Genomic DNA, 20,721 nt, shown 5'->3' with positions numbered 1-20,721 from the left:
TCCTGAAATATTTAACCTGGGGTGCTCAAGTACTAAATCTGGGCTTATGCTTAAGTGGCCTGCTCGTGATACTGTCATGTTTGGCGTTGATATAAATCTTGAACCACCACCAAAAAAGACAGCAAGCATATTTACTTTAAATTAAAAACCAAACCAAAACTATACCAACAAGAGCAAAATGTCCCCTTCTTTTCACTATTGCTCCCTGGGAGTTTCTTCCCCAACCCTGCGATCCCACGGCTTTTGCATGGGAGGCCCACGGTGTGAAGATGATAGCACCCTTCCTGACTTTGTGGGAGGTCAAGATCTTTCTTCCAAGTGGGCTTAGTTGAGAGGCATGTGCAACTGGGTGCACAGGCTGATGCAGGGTTCAAACTAATGGGTCTGTTGTACCTCTAAGTACCACGGAAGTCTCACAAGAAAAAATACAGGACTCAAAATTCACATCGCGCCTGTTCTAACTCCGTGTGGTCATATCACCCCTTCCTTCACTTCCCAAAGCCCCACTAGTGACGAATACTACCGATGCCAATGGCAACATTACAGAGTAAGCCCCAGCGAATCGGACTGTTGGCTTGAAAGGGTGACCATTTTGATGGGAGTCAGTTCCTGTCATACTCTGCCTTGCCCTCCGGGGGCGGGCCCTGACAGGAGCTGGCACAAGTCCTTTCTCTGCCTGAAAGGGATATGCTTTCTCTGCAGACCATAGCTCCCGAAAACCAAGGCCTATCACACATCGGGTGCACTCCTATTCCTTGTGTTGCTTCTGGAAGAACACTAGGTTGTTCTCTTGAACAGATGAAGAAAGAAAAGCATACAAAAATGTGCTATGAGTTTCTGTACCTTTCTCTAAAGTACATTTTCTCTTAAAAAATACACATGCTTTCCGAGGGTGGGGAAGGGTATCGGGTCAACAGAATTGCCTTTCTGACTTGGGAGGAAAGCAACAAGACAGTCTGGAACCATGTTACTCTGTGCCATACTTGGGCCATGAGGCTGTAAGAGCTAAATAGGGTTTTATCATCTCTCACCCAACTTACACTGTGGGAATAGTGAACTGACAGGAACCCACTGATTCCTTGAAGAGAGTTCTTCACCAACCTTATTCCATCATTTTATAAACCTTGAAAGAGCAGCACCTGCCTGCTTTCAATAGACCTTCACACAGAGGCTGGGTGAGAACAGCACATCCTGCATGTGATGGTCTCATGATGAAGATGTGGGCTATAAGCATTTAGCAGGGGTGACTGCTCACGAAGCCAAGCTGCCTCTTGAGCTTCCTTAAATTCTTGGAATTAAACCTTGCACGAATGGTGGAAGCATTCCTTAATTGCTTAGCCAGCACTGGTGTGTGCATGTACGTTCATGTCACCGCACGTATAAGGCCCACGGTGCCACCACAGGTTGCACTTCTCATTTCCACTGTAAAAACCTGTTCTAGAACATTCTTGTTTGCCATGCTAGCTATCCCCCCAAAAAATGGTTTTCCTTTGCATCAGAATAAAATGACCAGGTGGATTCTTAACTCTTATGTCAAGTTTTCTCCTTTTTGAAGAAATGATATTAAGAATTAATTATGTTCTAAGCTGTAGGCTGGTGGGCTCTTCCTTTAAAAAAAATCCCCTCTCCCTCCTCCTGGCTCAATGGAGGAAAAGAATTTGGATAGGTTCAAAATTTAGAGAATATTGCTTCTAAATTATCAGCTTTTTGTTGAAAATGGGACAACCTCAACAAAACATTCCTTCTGGAACCCCGAAGTTTACAGTCTCTAAACTGCATAAGAAGGCTCCTGAAAGATTCCTCGCGGAGAAACTGGAAGGCACCACACAGAGCCTATGTGTAAATCCACGCATGTGCAGACATGCATACGCCATGTGCTAAGCCCCAGGAAAATCAATACTAGTAACCAAAAAGGCAAGGCTAAAAGTATTTGGCCCAGGCTCAGTGCTAGGTGTCCTACCTAGGGCATTCCAAACATCAGTATTTCTTCAGTCAATAAATGTTTATTGAGTGCCTAACAATAACCCCAAAGACTAAGGTTATAAGCACGAGTGTGGACAGAATGTAAGTCACACACAGCTAGGAGATTTTGGAATAAACTCCTGATAAATGTACACGATGGGCTTGTCTCTGGGTTTAAAGACTCCTCCTGATGTTTAACTTCCTCCAACAAACTGTGCACAGGACTGGACACAGAGAAGAGGGCGGCACATTCTGTTGAGAGCAACTCTGGTCCTCTGACTTTTTCTTCTCTCATGAATTTGGAGGCAGGGAGGTTGAAGGAGCTGGGTGGGCTTAGCAGGAAGAACCAGTTCCTCTGCCCCACTGGCTCCCGGCTCTGTCCTCGGCTGCTGGCAGGCCCCACCTTGCCTGTGAGTGTGGTCTCACTTGATCTCTGCTGTAGAACTGTACTTTTACAAACTGTGTGCGCATTTGTGTGCTCACACATGTTCATACCATCTAACTTAGGAACAAGGTTGACAACTTACAGACCTGTCATGACACTAAGGTCACCAAATAAGCACCATCCTTCCTGGTCCCCTGCTGACCCCAAGAGGGAAGCCTCCTCACTAAGCCCGTAGTAGTAGTATGTGTGTTCCTTGGTGTTGGAGAAAAACAAAAAGGTCCCTGACCTGGAGACTACCAAAGCTAAAGGAACAGATGTTGCCTTTCCATCAAGTTATTGATGAAGAGGTCTCCCATACCAGAGCAACGTGAACGGTGAACTCCACTCCAATGCCAACGGAAGCGATCAGGATGACCACGGGCACGGCGCTCAGCTTGATCCCAATGAGGCCCATCATGCCAAAGAGCTCGACCGTCATCAGAGCCAGGACTGTCACCTTTAGAAAGACGCAGGGGATGAGTGGATGGGCACAAACACTCCAAGCGCTGACAGCAGGGGAGGGGGTCCCTCCAGATCAAGAGTAGAGAAAACACCTGGGACCCAAATATAATGAACACGCTGACTCGCTTTCACTCTGGGCACCTGTCTTTACTTTCTAATTCACCATGTCGCTGCTGGTGGGATAGCTGCTTTGGGCCAGCAGCCTGTTTAAGGAGTACAGAAAGGCAAAGCTTAATATTACTACCGCAAGCTGTTTTTCCAATATATCTGTTCTAGAAAGCAAAAAGTACAATAAAAAAAAAATCCACAACTATTCCCTTTGAGTCATCTAAGAATTACACAAACACGGACTGGTCACTAGGTACAAGTTTAATATACTTTAAACCAAGGTGTTTCCTTCTGTTTTGATAGTAATCATCAGAAACTGTCCTTGAATTTACAAGAGAATTGAAACCTGCAGAGTTTTTGGTTGCCTGCCTCCATCCTAAAGAAAGCAGATAGGACGGGTGAATAAAAGTTCTTTCTTTGACGTAAAGGCAGCTCTGCTTTTGTTCAGAGAGTGCATGGGTTAAGAGAGGATGCAGCGGGAGAAAGGGGACTTCTGGTCAGCTGACATGGGTCAGGTTACAGGCGCCTTCACTTTGAAGAAGTAAGGAGCAAGACGGGTGGACGGAGCAGACAGCTCAACCCAAGGAAAAGTCCTGTTTGCCTTCCATGGGCCTTGTTAACATTTGCGCAGAGATGGAAAGAAAATCTGCAAGGTAGCCTATGGAGTTTCTTGGGCCAAAGGGGAGAAAACACAAATGAAACAGTAAACTTCCTACAGATGGAAGAGAAGGAGTGAATGAGCTTTCCAGATCGGGGGTGGGGCAGTGGACAGCGGTGTCAGGGAAGTCCAGAAACAGTTCCCTTTGCTTTCTTTTAAGAACCTAATGAAAGATGGACGACATCAGTGACTTAAGTACCATGAAAACCACTACAGACTAAACATTTACCTTTTAACATACCTGCTGCACAGACGTATGGTGCAGAAATGAGACCTGGTCTCTGTTTTTATAATTGTGGCATTTTGAAGGCTATACCACAGTTCGTGGAATTTAAACACTGCCATGATTTTATTAGACTCCACATGAAACTTACTTCAGATCTGGGAGAATTATACTTGGAAAAAGGATGCCAAAAACTCGGCTAGTAATACTGGTTCATCAATGTCCTTCAAGCTTTAAAACACACACAACACACAAAACCATCTCAAAAACCATTTTACCCATAGACCACTATCCTAACTTCTCTAATTACCTCCTCCACCCCTTTTCTAGAAGAATCTTCTCTATGTTAGGTCTGGGATGTAGTCACAAGAGGACCCTTTAAGTTAAAAAAAAAATTAGTTACATTTGTATTTAATAAATGTTCAGAGTGTTTGTGTTTAATAAATGCTCAGAGGGGTTATAGACAACGTGTTTTAAAACTTCCCTGTCTTTACACAGACAGTTGAAAGCTATAGGACAAGGAACACAAGATAAAGGCCATTAACGGCTCTACCTGGCCATGAACCTTGCCACCTCCTGCAGTATAAATATAGCAAGGGTGATGCAATCTATACCCTCCTCCAGAGGCCCAGACATAAACACAGCTTCCCGGCTGCAGCAAGAGCTAGGCCAAAAGGAATCTGACTTCCACAAAAACCCTGCGAATGAACTCACAATGATCCCGGCCGTCCAGGGGTTCAGGAGGAAGACAGCACACACCAGGAACGTGCAGGCCAGCACCACGCTGATGGATAGCAGGAGCCAGTGGCGGAGGCCGATGTACTGCTCCCAGAAGAGGAAGGGGTAGCCGTTGGGGTAGCTGGAGAGCCCCAGGCTCGTGTAGTTGTTGCAGATGGTTCTGACCTTTTCAATGGCTTCCACGAAGTCTGAGGTGTCCCGCAAGCCGTTGAGGTAGAAAGGGAACTGAGCGTATTCGATGGGCTCTGCTGCTGGGACTGGACAGGGAGACAGCGGGAAGAGGCCACAGCTGAAGGCTCAGGGCAACGGGACAGAGGCGAAGGGGCGTGACTTGGGTATCGGGGAGCCACTACACGCCCCAGGGCCGGCCCTCCCAGACCCACAGCGCGCTGCTCTGGGATGACCAGAGCAGGGACTCTGCCACCAAGTTCCCTGACTGTGCTTCTTTCAATGTGAAGCACAGACTGTCCCAGGACAGCCTTTGGGTACTTACAATCTTAATCTCTGGTTTAAAAGCGTTTTAAGCAATGATCAACATTTGACTTTTTTCCAGTGGGGGAGGGGAGGAACCTGGGGCCTGTGTATTTATTTAAACTTTGATTTTAATCTAGAAGCAGTCACTTTTGTGATGGGTCTAAACAAGAATTCAACGGGGGAGCATTTTTTGTTTGACTGACACAAGGGAAAACACTAAGTTCAAACTGTTTTCCTCAATCACTTACCAGAACAAAATAACTCGAAAGTCATGCTTTCCTGCGAAAAACGCTTAACTTTCTTATCCTTTTAGTGATCTAACACACTTAAACCTTCCATGCTTCTTTTTTAATGCAATGCTAAGTCTTCAGCAGCAGGGGAAGAAATCCTCACACAACAAGCATTTAGTTACTGCCGTTGTGTGTTCCAGACCCTTTGGGGTCATTCAGTTGACTTGCTAAACATGATTTGCCCTATTATAATCTCAACTATAAATTTTCATTAAGACAAGCCTTGGCTGCTCGCCACAAGGCTCTGGGGTTTAGATACAGAGAAGCACAACCCACTTCCTCTCCGGCCACGTTTGCAAAGGGACCCGTCTTCTTTGTCACGTCCTCCCTCGGCTTCCTCTCCAAGGTGGAAGCTACTAATATCTCCAACATCAATGCAAATCAAATCCATACCAGACCACCTTTCAAAGTCAGGGCTGAGACGAGAAAGGAAGAGGACGCTGCTGTATACAGGCTATTCTGCTCGGGTTTAAACAGCTTTGACAGAGTACAGGTGCTTGGTGGCTTACAGGAATGACCCAACTTGCCAGAAATTCCTTCAACACCAGAGTTGACAAAGCTAAGATAAACATATAATCCCCAGCGATAAAACTCTGCAATAGTAAAATAACACTCGACCTGGAGGCGTCCCCAGCTTTCACATGGAACAGCTGGCATGAAAGAGAGCTGCCTGGTGGGCGTCCTAGGGTGAAAGCTACAAGCAGAGATTAGGGACTCTCATTTCCCAACGTGATAGAGCACGGGTTGTATTCCATTACCATTACACATCCTCATCTGTCTCCCAGAGTTTTCAACTCAAAGAAATATATTGTTCTGTTTACACTTTTGAACCCTGGGTAGCGTCAGCAGACGAGGGCCATGGCCGAGGTGGGGAGAACAGGGCGAGGCCCCACGTGGCAGGCCCCCACGGAGGGCTACTTACTTCTGAGTCTGGTTTCGGGCATGTAGTCGGCTTTGTCGTGCACCCACTCGGGACGGTGAGGCCGGATGTTGGCCTGGGATGCGGCGTACGCCACGGGATCGTTGCTGACCCAAGCGGTCAGGTAGATGTAGAATGCGCTGGGGTTGATGATGCCGTCTGCGTCCACCAGGCGCCGTTTGGTCAACTGCAAAATGGGAAGCAGAGGGTGTTTCACAATGGGGCCGGGGAAACACACTCCTGTCTGGAGGTAGAAGGAAAAGCAGAGCCCTACACCAGCATCTGCAACACAGCCGAGGATGCCCCCTCTTTGAACATACAAGTAATTCCCGTCAGAACACCTTGGGTTTCTTTCAAAATGCACGTATCAGAGGATGCCATACTCGGTGTGTTTGTAACGCACACACAGTTCCGCAGATGGTCCGGGGATTGACGGAACCAATTAAATCTGAATGCTAAAAGACTGTCTGCAGCCAAGGCAGAGAATGAACAATCTGGAGAAACATATTTATAGGAGGGGAAGGGGGTTAAAAAAAACCTGGCAAGAATCCCCATACACGTCTGTGTGCAGTTAACCTCTGCTGTTAACACTGAAGGAAATGCCACCCAGTAAATGGAGGAGAGCTATAAAAATAAAACAACATCTGTATAAATTTTGCTAACACTAGCCTCCTATGACCTGTGTATTCACAAAATGCCCATCGCCAGAAAGTGGAAGGGATTGGTGCATAGCCACGGTCCTCTGGGTACCCCGATTTTGGAGAGAGGAGGTCCCACTCCACACAGCCCATCCCAGGCCATGGAATACTACGCTCCCTCTACCTAAAGTAGGTCTTGGGGCTCTGCTTAGGTGCAAACACTGTGAGACACACACACACACACACACGCACATCCACACACACTCATCCACAGAAATATATTTTTCCTGTTTACTTTAGATTCAGGCCTGACTCCAGTGCTTTTGGCCTTCTCAACAAAATGAGAAACACCAGTGACAGCAGTTAATAGAGAAAGAGTAAAGGAAGAAAGAGTCGAGTGACAAAACGAAATTTCAGGGGTCTGGATTCAATTAATCCCCAGGATATGGAACAACTGCATGTCTTCAAGCCGTCTCTGGAATTACAGCGCACAGCTCGTGGCCTCCGTGCATGTAGCATGCTTTTCTCCCTCCCAGGTGCAGGAAGTGATATCCAGGGGCCGGGCCCAATCCCGTTTGTTCCACGGTGTCCCTGGTCCCCGACGCCTGGCCCAGCCACCGTGCATCCCCGTGCTCTCTCTCCCACAGGCTCCTCTGCCTACATCCTTGTCAAACCTGACAGCCTGCTGCACGGGGCCATAAAGCACCAAGTTCACACTCCATAATAACTCTGAACAATGTACTTTGTAAATCTGTCACCTTTAATGCCAACAAAAAAGGGGAGACAATAAACAGAGCTGCTGGGAAGATCATTAGCATGACGGTTTTCTGCCTGAGGGGGAAGCAAGTAAGCTACGAGCCGGTAGTAGTGTTGGACTCTGAAGGGTCCAAACATGCTCCCCAACATGCCTGAGGAATCAAAAGGGATACGCTGGAATCTGAGCATCACAGCGAAGATGCAAGTGCAGTCGGAGATTATGATTACAAAAAAGAAACAGCTCTTGTTACCCAGGGGAGTGAGCAGAATGGCAAGGGCACTCAGGTTCCAAGGACTGGCATTTCTGTTTGCCCCACTCATGACAGAGCCGTCTGTCTGTCCTCCTTCTCCACCTGCTGGGCCAGGGGGACCCCAAGGAATTGAAGGCAACCAAACCTCCCATCCTTCTAGTAACCTCTCTGATCCATCCACCCTAAATTCTGCTCATTCAAGTGACTGTTACCATCCTTCCAAGTTTGAAGAGAGTCAACACCAACATGGTAATGAGTACTGGAATTCAAAAGAGAACAGTACAACCCAGCATTTCTAGTATCTGAGAGAGCCTGTCCTGCCCCAAGGGTTCTTAGGGGGAACAAAGGCCCCACATGGTGATCCACATGTCCCCACTTGACAGAGGAGCAGACTGAGGCACTCAGTTAGCTGATGGGATGAAATGAATCAGAGCCAACTCCATATTCTCCCAGCCCTTGGTGCCTCGGGTCTCTAGAGGGCACAGGATGGGCAGGCAGGTGTTCTCTGCTCAATGATGCCACAGGAGCTTCCAGGGTGTAGGGGGCGGGGAGAGTACCTGGCTGATGTCAATGGGTTTATCACGGCTGCCAGTCTGCACCAGGAGTTTGTAGGCAAGGACCCCATCATCCGATCCATTTTTGTAATTGTTTGGCATGATTTTCCCAGTTTCCCAGTCACTGTCAAATGCATCCTGAAGTCCTAGAAAAGGCAAATGTATACAATGTATTAAGATTCTTCACTGTTATGATCCAGGCCGTAACTGGGTGGGCTGAGGACAAGGAGCTGGTATCAGCCTTAAACACTCTGTGTGCTACTTGTTTTCTAGTTCAAGTTCAAGTGATACCCTTAGATTTTTTTCATGAATGAACTTCAGCTTGCTAATAATCACTGCTTCAAAGGTGGAAGAAGGGAATACGTGTTTCTAGGAAACAAATATACATGTTTTACCTTTACACAGAAAAGAAACCCCCTCCTCTCTCCCCAAGGCTATTCCAAAAGAAAGGAAGGGAGAGAGCTTGGGGGAGCGAGCGGGCTGAGTGAGGAGGAAGACGTACAGGCTCATCAGGCAGTTCACACCGCCATCAGGTGCTAAAGCCGTGGGTTCTTCAGCACAACCAGAAATCCCACTCAGAGGGGGAAACGCGCCTTCGAACTCCCAACTTCAAACAGCAACTCAGCTGCTTCTCCAGCCCAGGGTGAGTGAACATGATTCTGTCAATTTGTTCCATCTGTTCGACTTGTGGAGCTAATACAAGCTGTGGGATCGGCTGCCAGGTTGTGTAAAGATCACAGCCAACACCTATTCACTCTCCACTGTTCCTCTTTGCCACCCTTCCTCAGAGGGGGGGCGTGCAGGAGGGCGAGGGGAGGGATCTCGTGAGCCCTGTGTGCGTAGGGAAATGCCTCACGGGGTAAATTTGGATCAGATTGAGAACAGGAAGCCACAGGCCAATACAAGGGGGCTCTGTGAGAACAGATGACAAACCGCATGCACTGGGAGGGGAAGGAAAGGGCTTTCTGAGTGTGGGGGATGGGCGAGCCCACCAGCCCACCACACACAGCTGCGCTTGGCCTCTGTAATCAAAACCATCATTACAGACCTGATGGTTTGACTACAGCTGTAAAGAGAGAAGCGTGCTGGAAGAGAAAACAGGGCCCTGGTGACCCGGCCTTAGGGGCTGAGTGATCCCGTGTGCACACGTTCTCCCCTGACTCCCCCACCTCCTTCCCGCGGCCGTGCTCCCCACCCTCCCCAATTCCCTCCCAAGTAGAACTCCCAAGCCCCAGCAGCTCAGGAAACCACATCTTTTGGAACAGGCTACATTCGCATAGGTTAGACATGGCCAGTAAGAAGGGAAAAGAGTTCATTTCATGACATGCCTTGAGTGACTTCAAAGACCCCCCACCCCCCATACTGGTCCCCTCAGTGCTTACAATAATTAAGCTCTGGGGGTCTGAAGCAGGAGGAGAGGGAGCACAGGACCCTGTCTCTCTCTTTAAACCTTCCTGCCCACATTGCCGTGGGGCATTGTTTTTACACCAACAATGTAGGGATGAGGCCTGGAGGCTCTGTGCTGAAAGAAGGCCTGTCTGGGGCGAGTGTGGAGGAGCAGTGGGCGGGAGGGACCACCGGCACAGGCCGTGCTCCCGACTCTCTCACAGACTGCTTTTCACAGCAAGGCAGGCACACAACAAGCTGTACGGAGCAGATGTGATTTTATTACCTAAAACCTTTTTTTTTGTTTTTGAAAAAAAATAAACAGGAGAGGAAAAACAACCCCTCGTGCCTCCCCACTCCAAAAGAGACCTGGTCTGTTTTCCCCACCTTAATAGAATTTTCATCACTTTATGGCCTGTGTGGGACTTTAACCCTTTCCCTCCTGACCTGCAGTCCCAAGGAGCCACTCACGCTCAGCGAGCATGGGGCCGTCCTAGCATTTTACATTCATCGCTCTTCTTACAACTACCTCATGAGACAGCTCTGTTAGCCTCACGGTTCCCGCTTTACAGAGAAGGAAACCGAGGCACAGAAAGCAACGTGACCAAGGGCACCCAGCAGGGCTCCAGGGCAGGCTTGAACCATGGTTGCTCTAAATCACCTGAGCACACAGAGGCACTCAGAAAGTTCTCCGCTGAAGACATGAATACGGTCAGCCGAGTTACCGTGTGCACCGATGAAGTCTAGTGGCAAACAGGGTTCCAAAAATGAGTGTAGTTTTAAGATATGTATGCACTAAGAATGTGGGGACACCCTAGAGTGAGCCAAAGGAAGAAAGATCGGATCTGGGGAGGCCAGCCCTGTGGGCAGCTCAGCTCAACTCATCACCGGCGCCACCAGGCTCCCGCGCCATTTGCCGTACTTGGAATACAAACACGAACGAGAACTAGTCATTGACCTTATGGAAGAGTGAAGTCCTTCTCATCAGATTATTTTATTTTCTGACTAATTAGCAAAAAGCTCAAGGAACCAATGAACCGGCCTAAGAGCACATGTACAACATAGGATTCTATACACAAAACAAGGGACATGGATTTGCCTCCGTTGCCCACTGGCCAACATTTTATGCTCTAACACGCGCACCCTGTAGAAGAGATTTGTGACATTTTACCTACTTCACAGCAAAACGTGCACGTTTCAGCTAGAACTTTTCTCATTGTAAATTTTTTGCTAAATGTTATTAGAACTAGGGAAAAGTTCTCAGCTACTTATTCCAATTGTCAATTTCTCTTTGATAGGGGACCCTAAGAAGGAAACATATAATTTAAATTTTATCTGCACAGTTCAGCGTGAAACACAAACACTACTGGATCATGATACAGTGTGGTTTTTATCTGCAATTTCACCTTATTGGCATGTGTGTTTCAAGATGACCTGGGGTATTGCCACTATGTATTTTTATGACTTAACCACCTCCCTCGACCCCCAAACTAGTGGGATGTTGATAAAGACCAATAGCATGACATGGTTTTTTAGTGATAATTCCATCAAAAACCAATGAGGGGTCCCAACACTTAATAGCCACACAGAATGTTTTTGAACAATTCAAGGACAGCTGATTCCTTGCAGGAAGTGTTCAAAGACCCAATCAACCCCTTGACAGGCCGGAAAACCGTCTAGGCAGCCCAACGGTCCCATTATCTGGCCATTCTGTGTCCAGTGCTCTCTGGTGCACCTCGTAAGAGTCATATGCAGAGTTCTTGGGGGTGGCTGGGGCCTTGACTTGGGAGCACGAATGGGTCTTACTTGGTCTACGTGGGTGCTGTTTGCTTAGCAATCAAAACAACATGATTCAACTGCACCTTTAAAAAAGTGCAGTTCTCGAGTCCAATTGCTTTAGGTCTTTAAAGGGATGAAAGCATAGGGATAATTTACAATATGCTATAAAAAGGTTAGCCCTCACCACTGCCTGAAGACAGTACCCTCTGCCCTCTTCCCAAGCTCCGCCTAACATGCCATATTGAGTGTCCAAAGGAATGGCTGAAGACACTGAAATCAATTCTACAATAAACCTCCTTTGCTCAGATCTGGGCCCTGCTGCCGATCTCTTTGTCATTTGTGGCAAGCTATTTGCATGTCTTTGGTCAATGGGGGAAAAATGAAAAGCAGGGAATCTCTCAACTGTCTGGTCCTGTTTGGACTCATTATCTGAAAGACACAGCCTCCCAAACTACTGTAAAAAAATAAGACTTGGAACAAATTCACATTAATCTTGGGAGCATGTTAAAAAAAATAACAGTAACGTCACGTAGTTCTCTTTGCCTTTCTCAAAAGAAGAGGTCAAATCTGGTATACGTGTATGAACAAAATTCTAGCAACAGAACTCAAGGCCAGTAACTGTATTGAAGAATTTTCAGTCAGACTCAAGTTGTTTACCATTTCATGCAAACTCCCAGGGAAATTGGCTGCTTAATCTTTACCTACAAGTGTATTGACTTAAGACCAAAAAAGGCACTTGAATCTGTGTTTAAACAAGCCTAATTAAGTGGGAAATTAAGACAATCATTTGGATAACTTAAGCCAAAAAATGTTGGGGGCCATAATTATTTGGGTATTTCACTAAAAGCATTTTTGCCTGAATTGTGTGGATAATTATCTTGATTCCCCACTTCACTTTGCATGTGACAACATGGAATAAATGAACAGATGTTCTTGGAATCACTGAATACATTCATATTCAGTCAGCAGTTAGGAGCAAATTTAAGCCTTTTTTTTCCCCCTCCAGTTGACTACTCTTTCCTAGAAACGTTTCTAAGGACAAGGTAACAAGTTAAGCAGAATTTGATTATGAAATACTGTGAGATGTGATTAAGCACTTTTAAGTTTATTTCATATGCCAAGTCAAAAGATGGTCAAAATTTGGAATGTTACATTATATTCACAAAAGATGCAAAATTTACCGGTGTAAGTAAAGTCATAATTTGTCAATACGTCAGTCTAGAAATTCCATTGATGCTCTGATTTCACTTGATCATCAAATTAACCACCATCCAAAAAGAGCACTAGAAGCATCTAGCTCCCCATTTTATAACATACTTTCCCATTTCCTAATGTGCACCCATAAATTCTTAACAGAAGTTCCTGAGTCCCCCATCTGAATTGTTTGCATCATTTTATAGGTAAAAGCCAGATTTGGGAGGCTGTCCCAGAAATAGTCTATATAAGAATTTTAAGCAACACTTAGAAGTCAATGAAACATGTCAGTGTTACGTTATAATCTAACACTTTAATAGTGAACAAAGGGAACTTGTGGAAGCTGATCATACCAAACACCGAACAGTGAAAGTTTACAAATGGCGCCCAGCCTCTAGCAGCACCTCACCTTGGAGCCAGTCTCTGAAGTAGTGCAGCCACATTTTGGGAAGCTGTTTATTTTCTTCCAACATGACATACTTCACATTGCTGAAACTCTTGTGAAGGTCATAAAGTAAGTGCTGGATATTCGGGTAGTCTGCTTTCTGGGTGACTATATACATGTTGTAGAAAGAAAAGTATTTGAATTGTGCAGCAATAAAGTCATATTCTCTTGTTTCCCGAGGCACAATGTCTGTAAGGTCCAGCCCATCGCGCACTCGGGTGGTCCCATAAAGGCTGACACCCAGCAAGCCCAGGAAAAGGAAGATCACCACGACCTGTAACACAGTAAGAGGCACAAGATCAGACCCAGAGGACAGGGCCAACTGTCCCTTGACAAAAGGAAGCTGTTTGGTTCAGACCTCACTTTTACCCCCACAATGGCCCTGATGAAGCATGTAGGGGTCATGCTCCAGAGAGAAAAATAAGTAATTATAGTAATCACATTTTAAAACAAGCTCATGAAAAATAAAATGTTTACAATTGTTGATCTAAATTCACAGAAGCATTTGTTACATAGAGATTCACTCCTATAGAAGATGAGCTCATTAAAATGGCCCCACATGCTAAATGGATGGACTTTTTAGGAGGCCTGAATATATCACACCCAATTGGGTGAATACTTCACCCAATGAAGCAACCTGATGAATTCTAAAGGAGACTGTTTTGTTAATTCTTGAAGACAGGAAGAATCTCCTGTTTTGGTAGATTACCTTGGCTTTTGGTTTCAAGAGGAAAGGAGCATAATGTTTCTCAGCAAAAGATGAAAGTGTCCACTTGGTGCAGGGGGGCTCAAGGCAGTGGAGGCTGGAGTCGGAGAACTGGGAGAGAAGGTCCCTTGTGGAGCTGGTGCTCTCGGGGCTCTGGCAGCTGAGGGTGTCCTGGGTCATGGTGACGGGCTGCACGGAGATCTCGGAGCGTGGCTCGGCAGTGGTATAGTACACGTGAGTGTGGGGGTCGTACTCTGTGCGGAGCTGCACTGTGGACTGCATGGTGATCTGGGTTTCATGGGTGAAGCTGTGGCTGCTGTAGGGGGGCGGGGGGCTGTAGCGGGTGTTATCGTGAGTCTCCGTGTAGGCCTGAGGTTCAACCTGAATCACTCTGCTGACGCAGGGGCTAAGAGGGGAAAATATGTTGCAATGGTACAACTGAAACAGGGATACAGTGCTTTCATTTTTGCCAATGACTGACAGTATCCATTTTACATAGTTCTAATTTAGAAGAAACATATCATACTGCTGAGCTCCATAAACACCACCTGATTTAACCATCTGGACATAGACACTAGTAAGTCAAAGGAGGCCAAATGGATGGCCAATTCCGAATGTGACTGGCAAAATCAAGTTGCACACTGATGAGCCCCTTTCAAAGTGCAATTCCTAAAAAACACACAACCCCTCCCCTCAAAACCCCATAATACCCCAAAGGCTGTATTTTTTTCTGGATGGCTGGTTTTCAAGCCTTTGTTCTGCCTGAATCAATAGAGATACGACACACTCCCAATAATCAGCCAAAGTGGTCCAGAATAGAAATAGCGAGCTTGTGGATCACAACCCCAGAGCTGTGAGTCTTTAGTCAGGGAGGGGAGAGCCCCAGTGACGCGACATCCCCAACAGAGCATCCTCTGTCCATCATCTCCTCTGCCTCCATCACATCGGTACAAGCCCAGTAAACTACACTTTCTTCCAAGTCGACAGATGAAAGAGTGCTCTAACCCTACCAGTCTGTACCCAACAAATAAAGGCCACAGCAGCTCATGAAACTGTACCTTGTAAAACAGCAGAAAATATCCAATCTCCTGTCCTCACGTCGATACAAATCCATGCTGAGAATCGCAGGAAAAATTAGCAGAACCATAGCGAAATTGAATACCACTACTACAGCCGCCTGGAAGCAGAAGGTAAAGAAAAAGTAGAGGTCACCAGTATGTCTCCTCCCAGTCAGAGGACGGCTCTAAAAATAAAAGAAGTTTACAACAACATCTTTTCAATTCTCTACTGAAGTGTTTAAACTTGAAATAGATGTTGGAGTTTCTCAACATTTTGCTTCTCTTCCATCATTAAGAGACCATTTGACAGGAACAGGCCCCGTCATTCTGATCCTTTCCATCTCTTAGAATTTCATGAACCCATGATGTACAAACACAGGAACGAAATGAGTCTTGCTCACAACCTAACCAAACCAAATCTAAAAGGCAGAATATGGAATATACTTGAGATGTTTTAATTGAAAACAAACATTCTCCTTTCAGAATATTTCTAAGAGTTTCATGCAACTCTGATTTTATACTCAGAGTATTTATACGTCAAGTGGATTGGGTATATCAAAATGTCACCTTTAAAACATGAAATAAAATTTCAAACACGTCCCCTGAGGTTTTTAATAGGCACATTCCAAATAGCCTCGGGAGTAGCCTGTGGGGTGTGCGAGTACAGTAACATGAAAGGTCAAGGAGAGGGAGGCAGAAAGAAATTCCTGTGTGTGATTATAGTATGCAGAATAAATAAGTACAGATTCAAAAGTCACTCCATAACCTAGAATAAACACAGGGCTAGATTCTGTAGTGCTTTGGCAAATCTCCTGCTGACCTAGTAAAAATTACACAATTGGGCTGTTAATAGGGGAAAGTCAACAGAGGACAGTTGAAAGGGCTCTCCCATTCAGACAGGAATGGAAAGAAGCGGGACACACACACACACACACACACACACACACTCCAAATGGAATGCTAAGTAACCAAGAAATCATCAGAAATTTTTTTGAAAAATAAAAAGTCTCAGGAAGTTTTCCAAAGAACTACTCAGTTCTAAAACGTCCTCCAACTGGGAAAATGTCTCTGGGGGAGAAAAGAAAACCTGCTGGTAAGAGATACCCAACAGAATCCGAAGAGACCTCTGCAAAGGGCTTCTGATAATAATTGTGAATTTGTGCTCAAGGTGAAAGATCAAGGACGAGGTCTGGAAAGGTCCCTTTCGGTGATTAATTCCCTGTCAAGTCTACAAAACCAAAAAATCATCAAGAGTTTTGTTCTAAAAATTACCTAACTCCTCTCTTCTTAGTCCGCTTTGAAATTCCTCACCAACTTGAAATATTTGAAACCAGTGAACTTAACCGCTCTAATGAATGGTCTTTAAAGGCCTGCTGGATTGACTTAATATGAAAATCACTATTTTGACTAGAGGATTCACCTTAGAGACAAACACTTTAAAAAAGGAAAGTGAGGACATGGTGCCGGGAATTGGAGACACAGAAATAAGACAAGGACTGACCTACCATAAACTACAGTCCAGGCAGGCTAAGAAATGTAGTAATCGGGGTGCCTGGGTGGCTCAGTCATTAATCGTCTGCCTTTGACTCAGGTCATGATCCCAGGGTCCTGGGACCGAACCCTATATTGGGCTCCCTGGTCAGTGGGGATCCTGCATCTCCCTTTCCCACTCCCTCTGCTTGTGTTCCCTCTCTAGCTGTGTCTCTCTGTCAAATAAATAAATAAAATCTTAAAAAAATATATAGTAATAAAAGCTTGCAAAGGGTTCTACAGCAGCTCAGAGAGGGAGGAGTTCCCACGTAGGGGTATGCGTGGGGGTATGTGGGGGCAGGGGGTGGTCAAGGGAGATTCAGAAGACAAAACTGGCATCTGCTGGGGCCGAGGAGGAAGGATGTGCCACGTGGAGGAATTCCACAAGCTGTGTCTAAGAGGGAGACCCAGAATTCTGTTGCAGGCAGAGAAAGAACAAAGGGGGAGTCATGGGAGACCAGGTAGTTAATACACAATTCACTCAATCCCCACAGCAACCAGGACTGCCATAATCACTGCTGTTGACACTAGTACCTAACAGAGACTCCACAGTGCAAAGGATGGTCACCAAGTCTGTGGTTACTGAGTAAATCAAATTTAGACACAGGCTTGGTGTTGAAGCCCTCAGCCTGACTGAGACCTGGGGGTTCTTGTCACCTGGTCACTTCCTGAGGGGATGGACACAGGCTGGGCTGGGTCTCCTGACCAAGCCGACCACAGGGATGCTGGCAGGGATGGGTCTGATTCTCAAGGAGATTTTTCAGGAAAACTCAGTCCTGGAGGCGGAATCCTTTCAGCTTTTCTTTCTATGACCAGCATGTTTAGAATTTGGGGGTGGAATGCAACAGAACACTCCTGGGCATCTCACTCTGGACAAAAGTTCCTAAGGCTGCAGAACCCAAGCAGCCCAGGTGCTCTGGCAGGAACAACACCGAGGCTTCCACGGTGGCTGGGGACACATCTGCTACCAGCTTTATCCCCTGGTGGACTCTATGGAGGACATGAAGAACCCCCAAACTCTGAAGAGTAGCGTCCTGTCTGCTATCGCTGCCAAGTGGCATGTTGCATACACAGGAAGGACAAATCCGGACAGGAAAACGGCACAACTTCCATGTCCCATTCAAGTGCACCCAAACGGTAAAGACCAGCAAGCAGCAAGGACTTCTCAGCAAGGGAGAAGTGTCACTGCTGGTGCAAAGGGGAGTCTAAGACATCGTAAGAAAAGATGAGAAGATGATGGGGATGATTTGCAGGGTCAATCAATTCTAATCACTGTGCTTGAAGGAAATGTCCCCACCCATTCTGTTCCCCCGGGCTGTGGCAGAACACCTACCCCTGTGGCAGAACACCTACCGGTGCTCTGCTGAGACCCTTGCAGAGCAGAGACAAACTGACCCTGCCCAGAGGGCCCTCAACTAGAACTCCTCACTGTGTGGAACAATACAGCCTTCTGTTCTGGAAGTTTCCATTGAAGAACAAATCCCATTCAGGTACCAGCAAAGCCCCAGTGCAGGGCACTGGTACCCAAAGAATTCGATGGTGCCATTGCTTTCTGGTATAGAGGTGGCATTTGGACAGATGGATGGAGATTGGTAAGGAAGTCTAGGACAGTTTCTTTGGGAAAAAATAATTTTATTTATTTTGGTAAAGTTAGACAATCGCGAAAGTTCCAAAAAGACAAATCCTAAATTAACATGGATTTATTACTGGAGAGAACCACTATAATCTCTTTCTTTTGAGGCTTAACCTATAGTATCCTGAGAACACAAATGCAAATGAATACCTGGAGGCACAACTTAACCCAATTCACTAAAAGAAAGAGAAGCTATATCAGGGTCAACTTTGAATGTCAATCTATTTAAAAGGAAACCAGTGTAAATTTCTGATGGCTACAGCAAAAAGCACAACACATTCACTCTCTTTTCTTCTTACATTTTCTTTTTCTTTCCTTTTCCTTATTTATTTATTTTTTAGTTTGTTTTTTTGACAGAGAATGAGCCAATAATATGCGAAGTCAGTCATTAATTCAAGAGGACTCCTGGAAGGCCTCAGTTTTCTAAAGTGGTATCCCAGGGGCTTGGAATAGAAATGCAAAACACACAGTACTCATTTCATTTCGGTAAGGTGCTTGCTTACCTGGGGAGAACTTTAGCGTACTGGCTTTTCTAAAAGGCGTAAGGGAAACTCATGTAGCTTTTCAGACCACCACACCATAGGGTATCATTAAAGGACAGTATGCCTTGATGAATCATCAGTGTACTGAGAGAGGAGAGGACAAAATGAGAGAGAGACACACAAGAAGAAATGAAGGAGCGTGAGGCGGAGCAGAAATAAAGAGCAGCGAGGAAAAGGCGAGTGGAAAGGGCGAGAGGCGGGAGAGGGTCTCACTGTCACAGGAGGGGGACAATTTCTCAACACTGGCGTCTGCTGCGGGTGAAGGCAGTAAGATTGGGAGACTGCAGACGGGCATACCCGTGCAGAAAGGCATTCTAGAAAGGTAATTGTCCCAACACTTAAGCGGGCCCCTTTCACTTGTCTTCTACATCACTGAGCAGTGAGGCAGCTAGATATATTTTCATTTTCTTATTCAGATTTAACTTTATGCATTAGTTCACTTATTACTTCTACTTTTAGATATTTATAATAAACCCTTTATTATTTTCTTTTTTTTCTTTCTTTCTTTTTTTTTTTTTAGTATTTTTCTTTCGGGGGTGATGGTTGCAGTAATTGGTGTAAAAATCTTTTCTCATGTTCTGTCTTACACTAAGTATTAAATAAGTCTAATGCCCCAGACACAGCAGAATCATTAGCTGCTCAGGTCTTCATAAGCCATCGCTGAAATGAAATTCAAATATGAAGACTATGAAGGAGCGAAGAGTGTGGACAAAAGCATAAAGAGAAACCAAACTTACGATTTGTCAGTTTCTCTTCCTGGACACAGGAAATCACCCTTCTGGTGATTAACAAGAGTAAAGCAGTAGGAAGAAGCTGGATATAAGAACAGCTTAAAAAGTGACCCCAAGGGGCGCCTGGGTGGCTCTGTTGGATAAACGACCCCAGCTCTTGATTTTTGGCTCAGGTGATGATGTCAGGATTGTGAAATCGGGCTCCGCACTGAATGTGGAGCCTGCTCTCTTTCTCCCTCTGCCCCTCGTTCTTTAAAAAAAAAAGGTGACACTGAAAGTATTTTCCCTTGAAAACCTGGCCATCTCATAAATTATCGTCATACTGAGAGAGGATAGATGATATCATAGTGATAGAGAATAAGGGGGGAAACCACCGCTCCTCTCTTAGAAAACAGTTGAAACTTTAAAGTGAATTTAATTCACAAAACTTTGGTAACATCTTTGCGATACCAAAACCTGAAACCATTTGGGGCTTAGGAGGACCCCATCCCAAACCGGTCAGTTAGCGTTCTTCTTCTGCTGTGCTGACCGGTGTCAGGATTCCTGAGTTTCCAAGCAGCCGCAGAGCCCTGCCAGCACTCCAGACCAAGCACAGAATGGACCAGAGCTGTGTCCCCAGCCTAGGGAGCTCTCCATTCTTACCGTTCGTATAAGCTGGCTCTCTGCGCCACAGAAATATCTCGGTGGCCTCTAGGTGTAGAAGGGCCTGGTTTGGGAAGAGAGAGCAGTACAATGCAGGAGCCACACTGCTCTGCAGAAGGAGGGCGGAGGCATTTTGACTTTTCTTTGCAGCCTGAGAGGAGGGTAGGAGACCAAAAGAAGAGAGGGCTGGAAGAGACTGTGGAGGAGCTAAGGGAAGAGGCGGTGAGTGAGTGCGGGCCACCGACAAACCCCTACAGGCGGAGGATGGCCCCTATATTTGGACGGTGGGAGCTAGTCCAGCGGACCCTCGAACAACACGGGTTTGAACCGCACGGGTCCACTTTGAGGTTGACTGTTTCCAATAAACACACTGCAGCACTCGAGATGTATTTTTCTCTTCCTTAGTTTTTTCTTAATAACGTTTCCCCCTAGCTTATTTTGTTGTAAGTAAACAGATGGATTAGGCATGTGTTAATTGATTGTTTATGTTATCAGTAAGGCTTCCGGTCAACAGCGGCTATTAGTAGTTAAATTTCAGGGGAGCTCAAAGTTATATGAAGATCTGACTGTGTGGGAGGGGTGTCAGCACCCCCAAACCCCATGTTGTTCAAGGGTCAA

At 45.9% G+C, this 20,721-nt stretch overlaps 1 protein-coding gene across 5 annotated transcripts in view; it reads right to left on the bottom strand.

Annotated features, from left to right (window-relative positions):
• The window catches only part of PTCH1 (patched 1), a 69,585-nt gene that overhangs the window by 9,217 nt on the left and 39,647 nt on the right, over window positions 1-20,721 (bottom strand). For all 5 annotated transcript variants that reach the window (XM_059141055.1, XM_059141053.1, XM_059141054.1 and 2 more), the window contains 7 exons: window positions 15,026-15,144; window positions 13,971-14,373; window positions 13,226-13,535; window positions 8,461-8,603; window positions 6,262-6,445; window positions 4,552-4,832; window positions 2,706-2,843 (listed from right to left, as the gene is read on the bottom strand). In XM_059141055.1, coding sequence (XP_058997038.1) covers window positions 2,706-2,843; window positions 4,552-4,832; window positions 6,262-6,445; window positions 8,461-8,603; window positions 13,226-13,535; window positions 13,971-14,373; window positions 15,026-15,144 — 1,578 coding nt within the window. The remainder of the gene's footprint in view (window positions 1-2,705; window positions 2,844-4,551; window positions 4,833-6,261; window positions 6,446-8,460; window positions 8,604-13,225; window positions 13,536-13,970; window positions 14,374-15,025; window positions 15,145-20,721) is intronic.

The sequence above is a fragment of the Mustela lutreola genome, chromosome 12, assembly GCF_030435805.1.
Source record: "Mustela lutreola isolate mMusLut2 chromosome 12, mMusLut2.pri, whole genome shotgun sequence".
NCBI lineage: Eukaryota > Metazoa > Chordata > Mammalia > Carnivora > Mustelidae > Mustela > Mustela lutreola.
The sequence above is the reverse complement of the archived record's forward strand: the minus strand, read 5'-3'. Positions and strand labels throughout refer to the sequence as shown.